The 19249-nt window shown below is 39.8% G+C and overlaps 1 protein-coding gene across 3 annotated transcripts in view; it reads right to left on the reverse strand.

Annotated features, from left to right (window-relative positions):
• Window positions 1–3381: 3381 nt before the first annotated feature.
• Window positions 3382–19249, reverse strand: part of Hecw2 (HECT, C2 and WW domain containing E3 ubiquitin protein ligase 2) — a 373974-nt gene continuing 358106 nt past the window's right edge. For all 3 annotated transcript variants that reach the window (XM_029538487.1, XM_021197433.2, XM_029538488.1), the window contains exon 29: window positions 3382–9854. In XM_029538487.1, coding sequence (XP_029394347.1) covers window positions 9743–9854 — 112 coding nt within the window. In that variant the 3' untranslated portion in view covers window positions 3382–9742. The remainder of the gene's footprint in view (window positions 9855–19249) is intronic.

Raw genomic sequence — 19249 nt, forward strand, 5'->3', positions numbered from 1 at the left:
TGAAGAGCACCTTCCCAATAAACCTGCACTCATATAATCTAATCTGCTTTGAATTGGTTTATTTTACCAGCAGAGAAATAACTTATCAGTCTGCTTGAGTTCTAATTTTTCTGCAGCAATGAAGCTGTTTATTCTCAGTATACTTTATTTTTTTAAAATAGTTTCATATTTACAGAAAAGTTGAGAAAGTAGTATAGAGTTCTCACAGAACTCATACTCAGTTCCCATCCTAACATACACTAATATAATATTAATTACAACTCATAAAGCAACACTGCTACATTATAAACTGAAGTACATGTGTCATTCAGATTTTTTAATTTTATATTGGATATTTTCTTTTTTTACATTTCAAATGTTTTCTCCTTTCCAGGTCTCCCCTTTGGAACCCCCCTATCCCACTCCCCTTCCCCCTGCCTCTATGAGGGTGCTTCCCCACCCACCCTCCCACTTCCTGTCTTCCTGCTCTGGTATTCCCCTACACTGGGGCATCGAACACCCTCAGGCCCAAGGGCCTCTCCTCCCACTGGTGTCCAAAAAGGCCATCCTCTGCCACATATGCAGCCAGCACCATGGGTTCCATTCAGATTTTGTTATATTTTCCAAGGCCCTATCCTGATTATTATAGTTTATTTATTTGTGATGTCTTTTAACTTCCTCTTATCTAAGAAACCATTTCTCAGCTTCTTCTTGATTTTGACATCTTGGATGGTTTTGGAGAACACTGATGAAGAATTTCTCATAATGAGCTTCTGTCAGAGGAGATGGCCATTGTCACGGCACATCAAAGGCACATGATCCGTGTGTTCTTTACTATTCTCACTGAAAGAAAATCATTATGGAAACCCCACACTGGAGGCCAGTATAAATTCTGTACATATATTAAATGAGATATTTCTGCCTAGGGAACTGATTGCTTCATTGATTATTCAGTCATTTGTCAGTATGGAGTTATATGTATTTATTTAGTTGATAACTACTTGTTATAATTTGGTTTGGTGGCAACTGCCTTTACCTGCTGAGCTACCTCATTGGCTACACATTATAATACTCTAACTTGATTTGATTTGCTTTTATTGTGCTGTTCAGACTGTTCCAGCACTGGCTACTGGGCTCTTAAATCCTTTAGGCAGACTCACATAGCCTATTGATTTTCCCATCACCTCCTTACTCTGTAGCACACCAGGACACTGGGACAATTAGAGATGTTATGTGCTAACGAGGGCCTTAGCTAAGGACAGATCCACTGAAGTCAAGATGGAGACATTTGGTAAAGTGAACTGGTACCCCTCAACTGCGCAGCAGGTTAGAAGAGGCATGTATATCTTCTGCCCCCACTACACTGTTACCATTGCTGCTGGAATTCTGAGCCATGGTAAGCCTGCTATCTTCATTTGTCTTGAAATATTGTTATGTGTGATACAACATGTGGGCTAGTTGCACCCAAGCAAAACCAAACCAAACATTTTGGCTCCAAAAGTCAGTAATATGAGAATTATTTTACAGACAATATTCTCAAGTCAGTGTGTGCATAGCCTAGAGTACATAGTAGCCAAGCAAAAGACCTGAGAAAATCAAGGATGGATCCTTACCGGATTGATATATGCCTCTAATACTTGGGGTGCTATGTACAGCAATTAGCGAACAATTAATGAAACAGAAGTAACTGTGAGAGGCAGAGATAGTTTTCCACCACTACATTTCCCTGTCAGAAGGTCTTCTGACATTAAGAAAAATAAAAAGTTAGCCCTAATTGGTGACTAGTCCCTTAGCCCACAGCTAAAAGCAACTCAGGTAGTATTCCAAAGAAGAATTTGAATGGAGGTAGTTTTATTCTTGAAAGCCAATCATTCAGAAAGAATCAACCTCTAAATGGCCTTCATAGTTCTTTTTTCCATTCTCCCTTGCGCCATCTCAGAGAGATGCTATTGTGGGTCAATCTGGTTCTGGAATCCTGCTTCACATTTTTTTTCTCTTCTGGGATTTTATTACTTGAGATTTCTCTTCACTTCTCATGCTGTGAAGATGAACAGTAACAAGAACTTCCCAATCTTAGTTAAAAAGCCTTACCATCTTCTTTTTTGATTCTTCCAATTTTGTTGACCCATCAATAAAGGATGTGAGCTTGGGACAGGAGAGATGGCTCAGTGGTTAAGAGCATTTGTTGATTCTGCAGAGGACCTTGCTTTCAGATGCCAGCATCCACGTGGTAGCTCACAACCCCCAGTAACTCTGGTTTTAGGGGATACGCTCTTCTGGCCTCTGCAGACACTGCAACCAAGTGGTGCATAAAGATACACGTAGGAAAAACACCCAGATAATTTCTTCAAAGACCCATATTGTTTTTATTCAGGACTAAAGTGGCAATTCAAACCTGCTTTGCTTTAAGTATTTTATTTTTTTTATTGGCTGGCCTGCTCTTCCAGGAATTGCCTGACCCTAAAATTAAGATGGTCTTAGGAAGAAAGAGACATATGAAACATTTTGGTTTCTTTTGGTCACTCAATCCATTTGGGTTTTCATTCACAGAGTCTCACAGACTCAGTAGCTTATAAATAACAAAAGTTGATTTCTTACAGTCCTATAAACTAGCAAACCCAAATCAAAGTTTGGCCAGATCCATTGCGTGGTGAGGGCCAGCTTCATGACACAAGAGTCTCTTTTAGCTATGTTCTTACACTGAAGAAGTTAAGGAGTCTTCTGGGACATCTATTTTAATGGCAGTAATCCTCATTCATGATAATTCCACTTTCATAACTTAATTAAATCTTATAAGCCCTATTTCTGTTTGTTTGGCACAGGGTTTCTCTGTGTAGCCTGGCTGTCCTGGAACTTACTCTATAGACTAGGTTAGCCTCAAGTGTGGAGATCCACTTGCCTCTGCCTCCTGAGAACTTAAAGTCATGCACAACTGTGCAAAGTCCATAGTTGGTTAAGACTGCGATGTCATATAGCCAGGATCTGATGGAACAAAATCTTTTGAAGCCCCGTTAGTCTCTGTTGTTCATACTCAGATATTTTTCCCATCTGCTTTCTCCAGATGTGGATACATGACCCTCATGTTAAATTGATAAGAGTGGTAGTAGTGTCAGTGATGTTCATATGATTATGAATTAAAGATTTAACATGACTTAACAAATAAACTCAACTCATATGAGTTAAATTACTATGATTTGCATTAATTCATTCCTGCAATGTCCATCAATGCACCATTGGGAGTAAAATTTCCTTGTAAAGATAAACAAAATAGATTACTGGTTATAAATACAATAAAAGGGGAAATTAACATCCCTGCAGAGCTGTATACTAATTCTAAATATTTTATCCTTATTTGTGTTCCCGAGTTTATCCTTTCCCCAAACTATAACAGAAAAGTCATAATTCATTTTTTAAAAGATTTATTTTTGATTAAGTGATTTCATGATGTAACATGGTTTTAAACAAAAATAGAGATCAGTATGAAAATAAAACAAATTGTACACATTAAAATATCTTTCCGTCAAAGCATTTCATAATCATAAAAAATACAACACAAGAGTCGGAGGCTCAGGTGAGAATAAGAATACAGACTTCCCAGAAAATGAACAGCTGGTCCATAATCCAGTCCTAAGTGTTGTTCAACACCACTCATGAACTATTTCTAGGATGCCTATCAACAACGTATATTATGTGCCTTAAAAATGTAAATGTACGGTAAAATGAGGACTGTATAATCTTAATTCTAATAGCAAATACCTCCCATTATTATTGTCTACTAAAAGTTACAGTGAATAAATACAAAGCTTGAATCAACTCAACAAAATCAGAAGTGTACCTGTTAACTGTGATCTACGGTATAGTGGGTGTAATGAGTGGGCGGGGCTGGTGAAGAGAAGTGGAAAGGCTTAAAAAATGCACCACCTGTACTCTACTGAAATCTTAGAAATAAAATGTTTTTTTTTTTACAGAGCCTTAATATTAAAAAGTAAGCATTATTATAAAATTAGATTAATACTTCAGTAAGAGGCAAGAGAGATGCATGTATTTTTATTCAGTTTTTTGGAATGCCTGCATCCCTATTATAAAAACATAATCTTATGCACTTTCTAATGTGCTAACAGCCCCTGTATCTTTCTTATGATATCACATAAAGAAAAATAAGCTGTAGTTAACATCTTCTAGGGCATTAGGGTCCTAAAGAACATTTTGTTCTATATATTCCCTGGTTCACCCTTCCAAGGTGTTTCTTGAACACTACCCATCCCTTTTTACAGAAGGTGATAATTACCAGAATTTACTGATGATTTCTTACACCAGTAATAGCTGATTCAGTTTGAATCATACAACATACCTACCAATACCCCTCAGGGTTGCAATATCTTAAAAGAAGATTGGATATGAAGATATCACCTGCCCAAGGTCACTAGACATAAAAATCATATACAGTTAGAGCCCTCCTGTTCTGTTAAGCTGTTTAATCATTAAATGAGAAGAAAAGTACCTTGAAGATCAAAACCTAAGCAGATGTGTCTGCTGTCTTGATTAACTTCTTCAATATAAAATACTTGCTAGGCCTCCTTTTGCGATTTAGTAACTTCACACTTAGGATTTTTGCTTTCCAGATTAATAAAGAATGTTTAAATCCACATTAGATAGTATAAGGATGTCTCAAAAGCTATGCCAATGTCAACTATAAAAACAAATTAAGCATGATGAAATAAGATCATTTTTTTTTATTTCACAAATAGTGTCTGATAGTGGTAACAAATAACTTTCAAGCATTTTTTTTTAAACTATAATAATTTAATGCAAATTGTTGGGCTTCCTGATTGAGCTATGGTTAGCCTTAATACTTTGGGACTAAATGACATTTTGTAATACAGGAAATACTAGCCTACTGAAGTCATACAACAAGGATATTTCCCACCAGGTAGATGGCCAATCAGAACCTTCACTAAACATGAATGCATTGTTCTCAAAACTCAGAAACCAAAATGGAACATGCTCCTACCCCCACTAGTGAGGTCTAAGTCTGATGATGTTTGTACCATTGTTTTATTGTTCCCTTAGCTATTCTGTGATTGTAAACGTGCCTTCACTCCTAAGTCAGATTGCTCTGATAGGGCCAAACACATTCATTCTACCCATAATGCCAATTCTTAGAATGTAGTTTTTACTCCTGAATCTTGACAGTGGTTGGGCTCACATTACCAGGGTGGTACAACTGCCAGGCATCTACTTTTCCACTTTTTATTTCTAATTACCCCTTTAATGGTAGTGACTGACCTTAAGTGACAGCTAAGAAACCTGTAATGTCTCTGGCATTCCTTTGCTTCTGCACTAGACAAATTGTCTAGAAATGCAACAGAACTACAAAGCAAATAAAGTCTAACAACTGGAATATGTTTCCAAGGGACGTTCCCATTAATATAAAGTCAAGTCATGTGGAAGTAGGGTGGCTGATTCAGAATACCACTCATCAACAGCTGGCCTGAGTCTCAACTACTGGGAGGTTGAGCCAGTTTCTTCAACTGCATCTTGCTTCTTATGTGGGGTTAGTGATGCCTTTTAATGATAAAATGGCCTCATTTCCGGCCCCTGGAATTTCCTGCATGAAGTTAAATTGAATACAATTCTAGACTCTTCATTATAAGATGTATGCCTTGTTAGAAGTAGCTGTGTGCAAGAAGGATTAAAAAGGTCATTTGAACAAATATCAGGAAGACAGAAAGAAAAGCAGAAGCTGCTGCGGCCCCTCCACATCACTGGGGTTCAGCTGCCTCTGAAGACTCAAGGTTATAAGAAATTAATAATGAAAGCCAGGCCTCTGGTTGGTGTCTTTTTCATACTCTTGCTTCTACACAATCCCCAAGAGGGCCAAATTCCTGTGCTGTGCAGTTCCACCGATCACAATCAGATTTGTCTTAAATTCCTCCCATAGGCAGTAAATGGAAACAATGCATCTGCGAGAAGCCTTTGCCATGAATGCATGAATGCGCTCCTTTCTCCATGCCCTCGGCAGGAGTGTCACATTCTAAGGGTGTTTACAAAAGTAAGTCTTTGGAAAACCAAAGCATTGGAAAGTTTAGTATATTGATACAAATATTGGTCTTCATATTTCTTAAGACTAAACAGGATCTTGACAACAAAGCCCAAATCATTTCACCAGCTACTCGTGAAATCAGCCCGAGCCCAGGGAAGACTTGATACTTTTCCCCAACTGAGCACTGAGGAGCAAAAGAGAATGCCCCTCAAGCACTGTGAAACTCCTCAGCACTAAGCACACAGTCCTCACAGTCCCTACCTTTGCAGGTCATTGCCATCGAGGTAGTGGTGAATAGATCAGCCTTCATCCTTTTTTTTTAAGACTAGAGTTTAATTTAATAGGAATGTCTGGAAGTGCCACACTTCCATTTTGCAAACTGCATTCCCTCTCTAGTTCAATAGTGGCTTTTATATTTACTTAGTACAGAACAGCCATTAAATTACAAATACAATATACACTAGAAAACTGTGACTTCCATTCATTTTGTGCACAAGAAAAATGTGATTCTGTATGTGGCCTGGGCTCAGGAACTGTGACATTTCACACTAAAAATAGAATGTAGGTTATAGTACAGAGGCTGAAGGACGTCTCTAAGCTTCATTTTGGCATCTTTGATAGTTTGAAGATCCTTGTGTTGCTCCTTCACAGCTCAGTCCTCGTGTACATACTTTAAACACTTATATGAATGCATCTTTGGATCTCGAGACTTATCAGCATTGATATTCTATGACACTCAGCAGAAAAAGCACATACATGATGATGTCTTTCAGCTATACAGTTTCACATACATGAGACCGTAACCAAGCCTTTGGGATGAATAGGCTGTTCTCTCTTCATTAACTGTAGACCTTTTATTTAAAATGCATTTGGTATCTTGATGTCCCCTCTAGTAGACTATGTGCATCTTTCTGAAGGCCAGATTCAGAATCTTGTAGCTCCATCGTCAAACGCAGTGACTGGCGTGGAGGGAATGCCAACAGCGTGCCTGTGCTCTGAAAGACGATAGATACATACATGGTGTATCGAGTCTGCCTTTTATATTGCTAGTAGCATCGGGTATAAATCACTTAAAACAAAACCAAAGAGCCAAGTTATCAAGGTTCACAGTCCAAAAAAGCACATGTATGAATATTTATAATTGTAGAGTACAATAACAGCTAATTTATTCTGTAGATGTGTTATTTAACATTTATAGAGATATTATTGTCTGGGTTTTTTTTTCTTGCCTATGAAGAATAATGGGTTAGCACAGTCTTCGAATATGCTAGCTACAATTTGATAATTCCCAATTCTGAGAACAGTACCAACTAGGACTAAGTCCTACCAGTTTAAGAGTGTCTGGATACATTTAAAACTGTTATTTGAGAAGTTGGCTGCCTTAGCATCAACAGCAAACAGCGTTTACTAGAAATAGTTGAAGAGGTATATTTTATTTGAAATCTCTTCTGCCTAGTAATGTGGCATATGGTGGCAAAGTGTCTCAAACCAAAGGAGCAGTCATGTGGCCTATAAATGTATTTTTGAAAGAAAGGCAACTTTCTCTTAACAAGCCCCTGTGACAACTCTTAGGGAATGCTCTGACGAAGCAAAATGTGATTTTAAAATTGTATTAGCGTACTCTGTTTTCCTTATGATGAAAAAATACAAACGAGTAAAAGCAGTTTGCAAAAATTAAATATATACTTGTATTCATGACAAATAAGTACAAACTAATAATTCCAGTCAAAAATTTTAGTCATTTTTTTTCTGGCCCAATTATGATATACAAATAAATATTCCATATATCTTTTCCAGGTTTCTGTAATTTGTTTTCTCCTGGAACATTTTCCCATATCCAGGACTTATCTTTAACACAGTAAAAGAACATGAGTGCCATTCCTCTTGAGGGTCCCAACAGTAAACACAGCTTCACGAACAGGCGTGTAACTGTTCTTACAAAACACCTATGAAGACTGTGTATATAACCCATATAAAATGTAAAGTTACCCACATCCCACAGCAGGAAGTCCATGATACCTATAAACAAGATTCTCAAAGCAGTGTTCAGGTAATGCCTGTAACCCCTCAGGCTGGCAAATTAAATGTTAAGCTAATGGTTTTACCCACCTCAATTCCACTTCACTGTACATGTGTCTGATTAGTTATGGTCACAAATCAAGGGACAAACAACAGGATGGAACAGTCCCCAAAGCAATCAAAATGAAGGAAGTCCTTTTCATCAAATTAAGAAGACCTGTCAGTGATGACATGCAGTTTCTGAGAGACCATACAAAATTTTTCTTGATATTAATAAGAAAATTATACATCAGTGAAAATGCAGGCTTAGAAATACAGTACTGAGAGTTTCAATGGATGGTACCTTCACTGATGAGAGAAAGTGGAACTCTTACTGTGAAAGACAGCTGACCTCTCCGGCATTGCTGATGGCTCCCTAACCAAGCTCGGTGTTTAATGATGCAGTACAAATAAGAAGCAGTCGGGGAAACATGAAATATCTGTAATAAATGCCATCCTGTAAAGTAGTTGATGGATGGAAGAGAGTCTAATGCATTTTAAATAAATGCATATCATACTATCACATATAGTGAGTCTTACAAAATTATTACTTAGATGCACAGTCCTTGCAGTGGTTGACATGGTAACTGTGAAGGAAGTCTGATTTAAAAGCTACTTCTATTGTAGTCATCAACTGATGGAGCTGCTGTTAGTCATATTGTAGCATCCCTTCGCCTTTGGTACGTTCAGTGCAAAATATTTGGGGGATTTTTTTTTAAAACTTTTATAAAAATAAAAGGCCCTTTAGTTCCCTTGAGCGTGCTTAAAAGGGTACATATTAGCAAGATGCCCGAGTAAGCATGGAACATGAAGATGGAGAGGTGGTACATACAATATGGTACGTAGGTCCTTATATACATCTTAAAGAACAGAAATATGATGAACCTATAAAAAATAAACAGAATTCACTGTGTACATTTTCCTGATATGCTGTGATTAATTGCTAGGTATTTTAAAATTGTTTTCATGCATTATAAAGCATAAAATCTGTCATTAGTGATTCATTGAGTAAGTTTGTCTTCAGCCATAATTACACACATACCACTTGCATATACACTGTCACAGACCACCTTATCTTTAAAGTTATCGCATACTGACTTGGTTTCCTTTTTCACACTTGTCCTGTGAAGGTTGAAACCTATAGTGCACACCATGCAGGCACTCATAAGCAAGAAATAAATATTCTGCTATAACTTAGGGCTTAAACAAATGTACTTTCAGGAAATATATATATATATATTTTAATGATTTCATTTCACTTGCGCTAATTTAGAGATTGGGTCAGTGCTGCCAGTTTGGCTTGAAGTGTTATTTATGGGAGCGTTTCAAGATTCTCCCGAGTCCCTAAAAGTCACCATGGAGTTTATCATGTGCAGGTTCTTCTTTTATCTTGGAACATGGGACCAAATGGGAAAGGTTTGGCAGTCAAGAACTGCTGACTGAAAGACTGTTGGGTTGTTCCATGGGCACCAAGCTCACCCCAATCCTTCCAAAAGAACTCACAGCCAGTCCCCAAACACAGGAGCATGTGTTCCCAGAGAGCAGCACTCAGTTTATTATCATGGAAGCCAAGGCTCGAGGCTACCAATGCTGTGTCCACTGTTCCGGAGGCCAGCTTCTGGAACCGCCTGGCCAGGAAGAGTTGAGCATCGTGCTTCCAGGTCACTCAAGTCCAAAGGTACTGGTCTCTTCAACTGCTGTCAAGAGTTTTTCATAAAGCATAGAAAAGGAAGGGTATGGAGGAAGATCCAGGCGGTTAAAACAAGTGTGGGCTCTGCAAACAGAAGAAGCACGACATCATTTAGCAGAGGGGCCGAGCAAACAAAGTCCATGCTCCTGTGCACCTGCGCGGGTGCGTGCGCGCGTACACTCACGCACTTGTGTGCATGTACTAAGAGTACTTCTCTTTCAGATTCAAAGTTATTTGTTACCATTTTCACAGCTACTTGGAAAAAGTGAAGATATTTCAACTTAGTAGCCCCCATGACCCAGTCCTCAGTTAACTGTGATTGGTAAATAAAGATGCCAACAGCTAACAGCTGGCCAGAAGAGACAAAGGTGGGGTTGAGGTTTTGAGGGCTTGGCTCAGAGAGGACCATGAGGAGGGTAGGAGGAAGGAAGAAGCTTTCATGGAAGAAGAACGCGCAGGAGGGAGAAGGAGAGCAGCCATGGGCTAGGGTCAAGAGTACGTGGCCCAGAGGGCTGCCCCAACTGGGGAGCAGCCCAGATGGGACATAGTAAATAAAACAAAAACAAAACAAAACAAACAAAACTGGCCGGGAGTGGTGGCGCACGCCTTTAATTCCAGCACTCCGGAGGCAGAGACAGGCGGATTTCTGAGTTCGAGGCTAGCCTGGTTTACAAAGCGAGTTCCAGGACAGCCAGGGCTATACAGAGAAACCCTGTCTCGAAAAATCAAAAACAACCACAACAACAACAACAACAAAAAACCAAAACAAAACTTGGGTTATTGAAAGGAAAGCAGATTCCAACAGCATGGAGGGTAGGCAGCTGCCCAGCTATTGTGCTGCCCAAGGCATATTAAAGCTGTGTGTGTCTTTCATCAGGGAACTAAATGGTTTAAGGCCTGAGCCAGGATCTCAATATTTCTTACAATACAGAGTTGAAATTTTCTTTGAAGAGTAAGACCCCTAAAATATTTTCTTCATGTGCCACCCTTTAGAAGACATATTTAATGCCTAGTATTTCTTGCTGAGTTGTATGAGAATGAAAAAGCCAAGTTCAGTCTTTTTTCTTCCTTTCTATCCAAAGACAAGAATGAAGACTCTGCAAAGAGATTCACTTTGACTCCCTTCCCGCACTGTCAGCTGCCTGGATGTCCCTTGGATAATGTGTGGCTCAGTGGTTTCTCATTTTCTTGGGCAGGGAAGAGCAGCAACTGTGGCTGGACACCAGACTGTGGGCTCAAGAGTTTGGGGAAAGTCCCTGGCGAGATTTGTCTGCAGATATTGTGACTGCTTTGAATTCCATGTTATAGTCTGCTTTCTCCCTGTTCATAACATGGAAAAATGCCCACTTAATCACAGTTCTATGCAGCACTATTTTTTTTTTTTTTTTTTTTTTTTTTTTTAGAAATACCTACTCTTTTGCCAAGACTGGGGAGGGGCAGTGCTTTCCTGTTATTTGCACCTGACTCACAATAAAGAATCTCTGAATAGAACACCTTATCAGGAGCAGATCTGCACTTTTGACACTGGATAGGAAGCGCCCTATCCTGAATTCACAACAGCTTGTTTGCTGGAGAGAAGTAGTTTATACTCAATTTTAAAAAAAAAAAAGCCTAAAGTAATGTGTAACTTGAGGGAGCCGTGAGTAAGATATTTGTACAAAAGTAACATGCAAATTTTTATTGTTCCCAATTGTTTCTTACTTGTGAGGTAAATATAACTACTGTTCCTATAAGTAACACAGAATAGGGGCAAGATGAAGACTCGAGTGTTGAGGAGATTTGGAGTTGAACCCCACTTCTACCAACCATACCAGCTGTGGAATTTGGAGTGTCTTATTAGAATTCTGAGACCCAAATTTCTTACCTGTAAAAGAGAGATACTATAATAAGGTAGTTTATCTCAGAGGGTGTGAGGATTCACTGAAATAGAGTTTCACAGAATGGCTGGCACTTGGTGTTTGACTAAATAATAATAGGTGCAATGTTAGGTACATTTCCTTGTCATCCAGAGGATTCTATCCTGATTGCCTTCAATAAATTGCTCACAGATAACAATGACCAAGAGATAATAAAGCAGGTGTGTGCTCACATGACTTTTTAGAAACAGAACATGAGGGGCTCTGTTAACACGGAAGAATCTCCGTTTTCACTCAGGTGTTCCACTCCTGGAACCTCAAACACTGAGACATCCTGGTGGGAATCACCTCATCGACCTTTGAAAGCAAACCCCCAAACCCAACCCAAACCAAAAACAAAATTAAAATAAAATTAAAAAAATAAATCTAAACCCCCAAAACAAACATCCTAGAAAGTTATTTACCATAATTCCTCTGATAGCGCCTTATGATGGGAGTCCAGACTGTGAACCCAAAGCAAAAAAAAAAAAAAAAAAGTTTTACTAACATACTGCTGAGTCCTAGAGATGACTTCAAGTCTATCTGGTCTGAAATTCTAAAAAGCAAAAAGCAAAAAACAAAAAACAAACAAACAAAAAACAAACAAACTCTCAAAATACAAAATAAATGGTTTCATTTTTGTTCCAGGGGAAGGTGAGGGAGAAATAGAGAAGTGAAATATGTATGCTTTGAGCAGAAAAATATGCCAGGCTTTCTGTGACAGTCAGGGACGATTCTTTATCCCATTTGTCTAAAATATAGTAGCTTGATTTTTTTTTTTAATTTTCATTGTTTTATCTACTTACTCTCAGCTTTCACTGTTTCATGACTCTTTACCCACCTTTTCTTTTTAATGCTTTTATTGTAGAAAAATTTACCCTTGTAGCTGTTTTCAAAGGCCCAGTTTTGTGGCATTTAAATGCATGACCCTCAACTTGTAAGGATCAGGAATTGTCTAGGAGACAAACCTCAGGCATGTTTGTCAGGGCTTATGCAGATTAGACCAGCCTCTGTGCATGTCGATGAGGGGTTATCTTGATTGGATGAGCTGAAGTAGAAAGGCCCACACTAAGGAGGGGAGAAGCCACTCCATGGTCCTGGGCCTTGGAATGAGCAAAGAGGGGGAAGTGGGCTGGGCACTAGCTTTCATTGTTCTGCCCTGTGGACAAGGTATGATCAGGCACCTTAAGCTCTTGACAGACCATGACAGAGATGCCCCTTGAACTGTGAGTTAAGATCAGCTCTCCCTGCCTTAAACTGCTTTGCCAGGGCATTTCAGAACAGCAGCAAGAACAGGAACTAGAACACACGGATGGATGAGAGAGCATATGGCAACTGAAACCATCTCCATCAAACAGGAAATATATCTTCTTTGTCCTCCCCCCCCCCCGTGCCCCTGGAGTTCACTTCTCTGTCTATGATTTCTACTACTTCTGTGTACTTTAATTAAGTAGAATCTGAGGATATTTTGTGCATTGTTTCTAGATTATTTCAATTAATGTTTACAAGGCTTACGTTATAATCATGGCTCAGAATTCCCTTCATTCTTATATTTTTGGTTGTGAGCCTAGCCTTTAACTGCTGAGCCATCTCTCCAGCCCAATTCCCTTCATTCTTGAAGCTGAATGTTATATCCACTGTGCATATATATACCATGATTTCTTGATTTATTCATCTGTTGGTGGACATGAGTGTTTCTACCTGTGGTTATTATAAATACTGCTGCTATGAACACAGACACATATACATCTACTTAAATCACTGTTTTTAGTCACCGGGGAGCCATTCAGAAGTAGAATTATGGGAACATGGTATATTTAATGTTTTAAGAAATCCCCAGTTTTCCATAATGGTCTCATATTTTCCCTTCATATCAGCAGCACACAGGAGTTCTAATTGCTTGAAATCTTCACCAACACTAATTTTCTATATATTACTTATGGTCTAAGTTAGGGTTTCTATTGCTAAAATGAAACTGCACGACTGCATGGCTGTTACCATGCCTGGGAGCTGGAAGCCCCAGCACTCTGCATGCATTTTGCACTATAGTCACATACATCTGAGGAAAAGAATTGAAGGGGAAGAAAGCTTGAGGGACTTTTTAAGGAACTATTCAGTGGCAATATGCAGTAGCTTGGGGACAATGGTCAAGTTTGAGTCAATCCAGAAGAAACCTGGGGGACACCCCGGGGATTTTTAAGTGACCCAACTGTCACTGAATCTCGGGCTTACTGGAGAACAGAGATAAACAGTGGGGACATTTTGGAGTATTTCAGAGTCACCCAAGGAGTTATTCACAACAGAGAGTTTGGGTTTTGTCCCTTGAAATTCTAACTAAGATGGTTGGTGGGGGGGCAGGGTGTGCTGGTGATCTGCATTTTAAGATTCACTCGAAATGAGTCAGATGTAGGTGGTCTCCACCATGGAGAGACATCAAGCCAATTAGAAATACAATATCTAAAGTGGATATCCACACTGACATTCTGTGTGCTTTGCAGATTTTTTCCAAACTGCATACAAACAAGCCAGCATTGCTAATAAGGAAATTGAGGAAGTGTGGTTAAATGCGTTGCCCAACATTTACCATCAGCTTGTTGTATGAGCCAAGTATGAGAGAGAGAGAGAGAGAGAGAGAGAGAGAGAGAGAAGAAGAAGAAGAAGAAGAAGAAGAAGAAGAAGAAGAAGAAGAAGAAGAAGAAGAAGAAGAAGAAGCAGCAAGCAAAACAAAAGCCTCTGGGGCTTTTCACACCCCACCCCCTTCCATTCCATGCCCTACAAAAGTAAGCAGAAAACACCAGGAGGGCCACTGGACTGTGTTGATATTGGCAGCAAAAGTGCACCCAGCTTTTCAGTCTCAGTAAGAGAATGTTTCTCCAAATCTTCCAAAGCCAGCCACCCTGAAGTCATAATGAGTTTACCTCACTTCAGTCTTTGCAGCCAGAACCACTCAAGAAAAGCAAGTCTGAACCCATCCTTGGGAAACCATGCTGGCACCGATACCAAAATTATCAAGACCTCCTGATCTATGGTCTGACTTAATGGCTTTCTAGATTTTTCTGATATTAAACAGGGGGCCATAGGCTTGCCCTCTTTTGGATTTCATATGGTTAGTCAGTTATCTAACCTAGTAAGCATCACAGCTATGTTTTTATAAGCCACTTAAGTTGATTAACAGCTTTCTGCCTGGAGTGAATGTACTCACTCATTCTCTTATTCTACACCCAAAAGTAATTTTTTTTGTATACGCTCCCAAAATGCTAGACAAAGAAGAAATTAAAATCAAGATTATGAAATAGAGAGACAGAGACAGAGACAGGAAACGAAAACCATGAACCCTGTTGTAAGTATCAGGTGTAATATAAAAAAAATAAAATAAAATGTGTTAGCATTCAAAAAATTCTTTCTGATTTAGAATCTGCCAACGCTCTCTCCTTCGTTTGCAGTGATATCTCACCCTTCACATCTCAGTTTCCTTATTCCTGTTTACACTTTTTCATCAAGAAATTTGTCAATCAAAACTCATACTTAAAACACCCTAGAAGCAGGGCAGTGGTGGAACACACCTTTAATTATAGCTCTTAGGAGGCAGAGGCAGGTGGATCTCTGAGTCTGAGGCTAGCCTGGTCTACAAATCGAGTTCCAGGACAGTCAGGGATATACAGAAAAACCCCGTCTCAAAAAAAACAAAACAAAACAAAACAAACAAAAAAAGACAAAACCATCACCACTGCCACCACCACCCTGAAGAGTTAGGCGTGGATCCTGAGACATCATTTTTCAATGTCAAATTTTCTTTGGCAATGTGTGTGTTCCCAAACTGACTTATCAAGTCCAAATTTTACTTAGTTGCAAGTATCTGGAAAAGAGGGCTTGCTCACAGTCCTGTGGGCTGCTGTGCCTGAAGGAAGTAACTCTTGCCTGCTTTGGTGTATCCTCAGGGATTCTGTTCTTACACCTCCATCCTGTTCTGGCTTTTCAAGCTCCCAGTTCAGGAGACCAATGGGTACCTAGGAAGAATCTAATCCATTCACTTCTAGAATCTCACTAGTAGAAAAATACCTATATTTTTTCCCCATCTTATACGTCCCACATCATGAAAGTTTGCCATGCAAAGTATCTTTGGTGATCAAAATTTAAATCTTCCACTATATGACACCTTCTTATTTCTTCACTTGCCAAACTGAATGCTCACTGAGCTCTTCAGGCAGATGAGGAAGAAAGGTCTGGTCTTGAAAGAGTTCACATGCACAGCAAATAAAGCCTAAGGGTCAGGCAGCCTGTGCTCTGAACTGGGCAATCTGCCCAGGGCAAGTAGTTCTAATAAGACCCAGCATGCTTTGGATGTTTGGTAAACCATTAGTCCCAGATCTGGGCTGTATTTTTTTCCTAAGGACTGAGACACCTTTGTCTTATTAATCCAAAAGATTCCTGTGGGTTATATGTGGTTCAGCATACAATGAGTTACAAGTCTGTTCAGTTACAAGTTGGGGACGGCTTTGAAGAGGAAGCTGTCCATGCCAAGGTTAGAAAGATTTGTAGGTGTGCAGGGCTTTCCTGGATCAACAAGAAGGATGTTTCCCAACAGACAGTCTGGAAGCCTGGGAGAGAAAACATTGTATTATCAGGAAACCAGAGAAATGCAAGTGACAAGGACAGAAAGGGAGGATGGCCAAAGGGAGGTCGGGTGTCCATGCAAAAGTCCTTTCCAGTCATTTGATGGATGAGAGAAAACAGTGGCTGAGTGTGCAGGGAGACAGCTGAGGTACCACTAAACAAGGCAGAGAATAGAGGATGGAGATAAAGGACAGAAGATGAAATAAGACCCTGAGTGACAGGGTTCAGTGGAGGTGCCCAGTGCCAGTTTTCTTAGCCTGGGTAGCATTCTTAGCAAAAATAAAAGTAAAACTTGCCATAATTTAATGTTTTTGATTCTTTAAAAATGTTAATAATTTCTCTAGTATCCTTATTAATTACCTTCTTGAACTAGGGAGTTTAGAACATAAACACTTGCTGACACTAGGTCACAAATATCTACCTATATAACCTATGGTAGCACAGTACAACTCCTGATCGCCAATCTGGTGATCAATAAATACGAACAAAAGGGAACGAAATCTAGGCTAATTACTCCAACTACTTGTTTGCATAGTATTTGGTGGGCAAAATCCTGGCTGTTGGTTCATGCCACTTTCCTCCTCATGTTTTAGGGTCACTTGCACAGGGACCTATGCGTGTGTCACAGAAGCACTTGTTCGAAGTAAGAGTAGGAAATTCCATGTTTCTAAGTCTTCTCATGAGGTCACCTTGGAGAAGATGCCTGATCTATGAGTACAGTGGGGAATGCTACCGCAGCGGGAATTCCTGTCCCGCAGGCAACTAGCAGAAGAAATGCCCCAAACTAGGCATTCCAAGCAAGTTCCTTCTCCACCTACATCTACTGACCGCTGTGCTAGCCTTCACTTAATTTGTGCATTAGTGTGTATTGCCTCATTTAGACTTTAAAACCCTGTAGTATGGGTGCTAGTATCGGTCCTCAGCTTTTGAGATGAACATAGAAAGTCCAATTTAAAAACATTCTACAAACAGTATGCCTTGGGTGTCAAGTGTTCATTCAGCTCACTGCTAAGGTCAAATGCGAACTAAACTTCATGGGTGAATTAGGTATAAGTCCTCTGACAGAAATATTATGTTTGAAGAACAGCCAAGAGGTAGCGGCTGAGGCAGGTATGGGCTGAGAGGGCTGAGTGACAGGGTCCTGACCAGGACTCCCACCTTCCAGTGTTTCAGGAGCCTGAATTTTATTTCAGCAACTGAAGGCTGCAAGTAGGGGAGAGAGATGACCTTAACACGTGGGATGAAGGATATGTGGGCGGACGGAGCAGAGCAGGCGGAGTCTGGCTGGCTGCCTGCTGCAATGATCCAGGTGAGAGGTGAGTGTGTCACGGAGTAGGCTGGTGATAAGACGTGAACCTAGCTTGTGTTCTTGAAGCCAAAGGAAAGGAACAGCTTATTCTCTAGTAGTTGGGCTGCCTGTTGCCCACCAATATAAGCTTTCAGAATGTTTTATGAAATAGCTCTCGAGGCCTGTTAGTAAGTTTGACTTAGATTATGGCATCGCCTACTGCAGGTAGCAAGAGAATCTCTTCATTACAATTTTGCAAATTCTTTCAATGTTTTACTTTCTACCTGAGTTCTATTTTTAGACCCCCGCCCTCAAATTTTAAGATTAGGGACTTTGAAGCTGGTCTTGAACATTCAACCTTCTTGTCTCTGCTTTCTGGAATTACAGGTAGGGTAGGCAACACCCGGGCTGGATTCACAATCTACTTTTATAATAAATTACCTACCTACCAAAGTAAAGACCAACCCAAAAGAGCTAACACATTTACATATGCTAATAAGCTCATAAATTAATTCAATGGAAGAATAAGGTAAAAATCTCTTAAGTATTTCGGTTATACAGAACTGAGTGGGTGGGCAGGGGGTGTTGAAGAGAGATATTGTTTTAGAGGTTAAACTATGAGAAGCTATCACAAGTCCCTCTCACATTAACAGCTTCACTGGACACCAGCAGCAGGACTCAGCAAGACAGATCCACAAAAGGGTCGCCAACGGGTGTCCAGAGCTCATCCTTATTCTCCCCCCCCCCTTTTTTTTTTCTTTTCTTACATTGAGCAAAGAGCCATTTCATTTCAGGGCTCCTCTGTGCTTTTCTATTGACTAGCTGAAAGAGGGCCTGGATGGTAAATAACGCTCTTTTACTGGAAGAGGAAAAACTGCATTATTGATGATATCACAGAGCAATAAAAGACATGGAAAGAGGTTCATAATTAATGGTGTGAAACACACCCAAAAAAATCAGCTTGCAGACAGGTTATGCGGCGCAGTTTTTGTTTTCAAATCTGTACACATGTGTGTCTACATGTGCGAGCAACTTAAGAATGAGTAGAAGCAGACACTCCAAACTGTTAACAGAACTTATCTCACTCTTGGACATTTGACTGATATATATCACTTTATACACATTTAATGTATTTTAAATTTTAAATATTTTCCTTGGCATGTTGGTAAAAAGTTTTCGTTTTATAACACAAATAAAAAGTATAATTTTCCAGTGGGAAAAAGATTCTCATGAGAGAGAGAGAGAGAGAGAGAGAGAGAGAGAGAGAGAGAGAGAGAGAATTAAAAAAAAGCCTACTATATGTTTCTGGGTCTATTCCACTGGGTGTGGCAGTGTGTGCTCCTCAGACACCAGCACCCTTGAGAGGAAGCCTTAGGCAGGGGATTACAAATTCTAGGTCAACCTGGGCTCCAAAATCCCAAAGCAGCAGTGCTGCTCTGTCCTATAAAACCCTTTCCTAGACACTTCTGTTCCACAGTGAGTTCTTACCTTTACTTTCCTAACTTCTGGGTTGACATTTTATTCTTCTCAAACTCATGACACAACTAACTTCCTAAAGGAACATCTTCTCTTTGGTCAAAGCCCACCTTTCCCCAGCGGCTGCAGTCCCTGCGGCTAGCTCTCTCTCTCTCTCTCTCTCTCTCTCTCTCTCTCTCTCCCTCTCTCTCTCCTTTTTCAATCCA

The sequence above is a fragment of the Mus pahari genome, chromosome 5 (assembly GCF_900095145.1).
Source record: "Mus pahari chromosome 5, PAHARI_EIJ_v1.1, whole genome shotgun sequence".
In the NCBI taxonomy this organism is placed as follows: domain Eukaryota; kingdom Metazoa; phylum Chordata; class Mammalia; order Rodentia; family Muridae; genus Mus; species Mus pahari.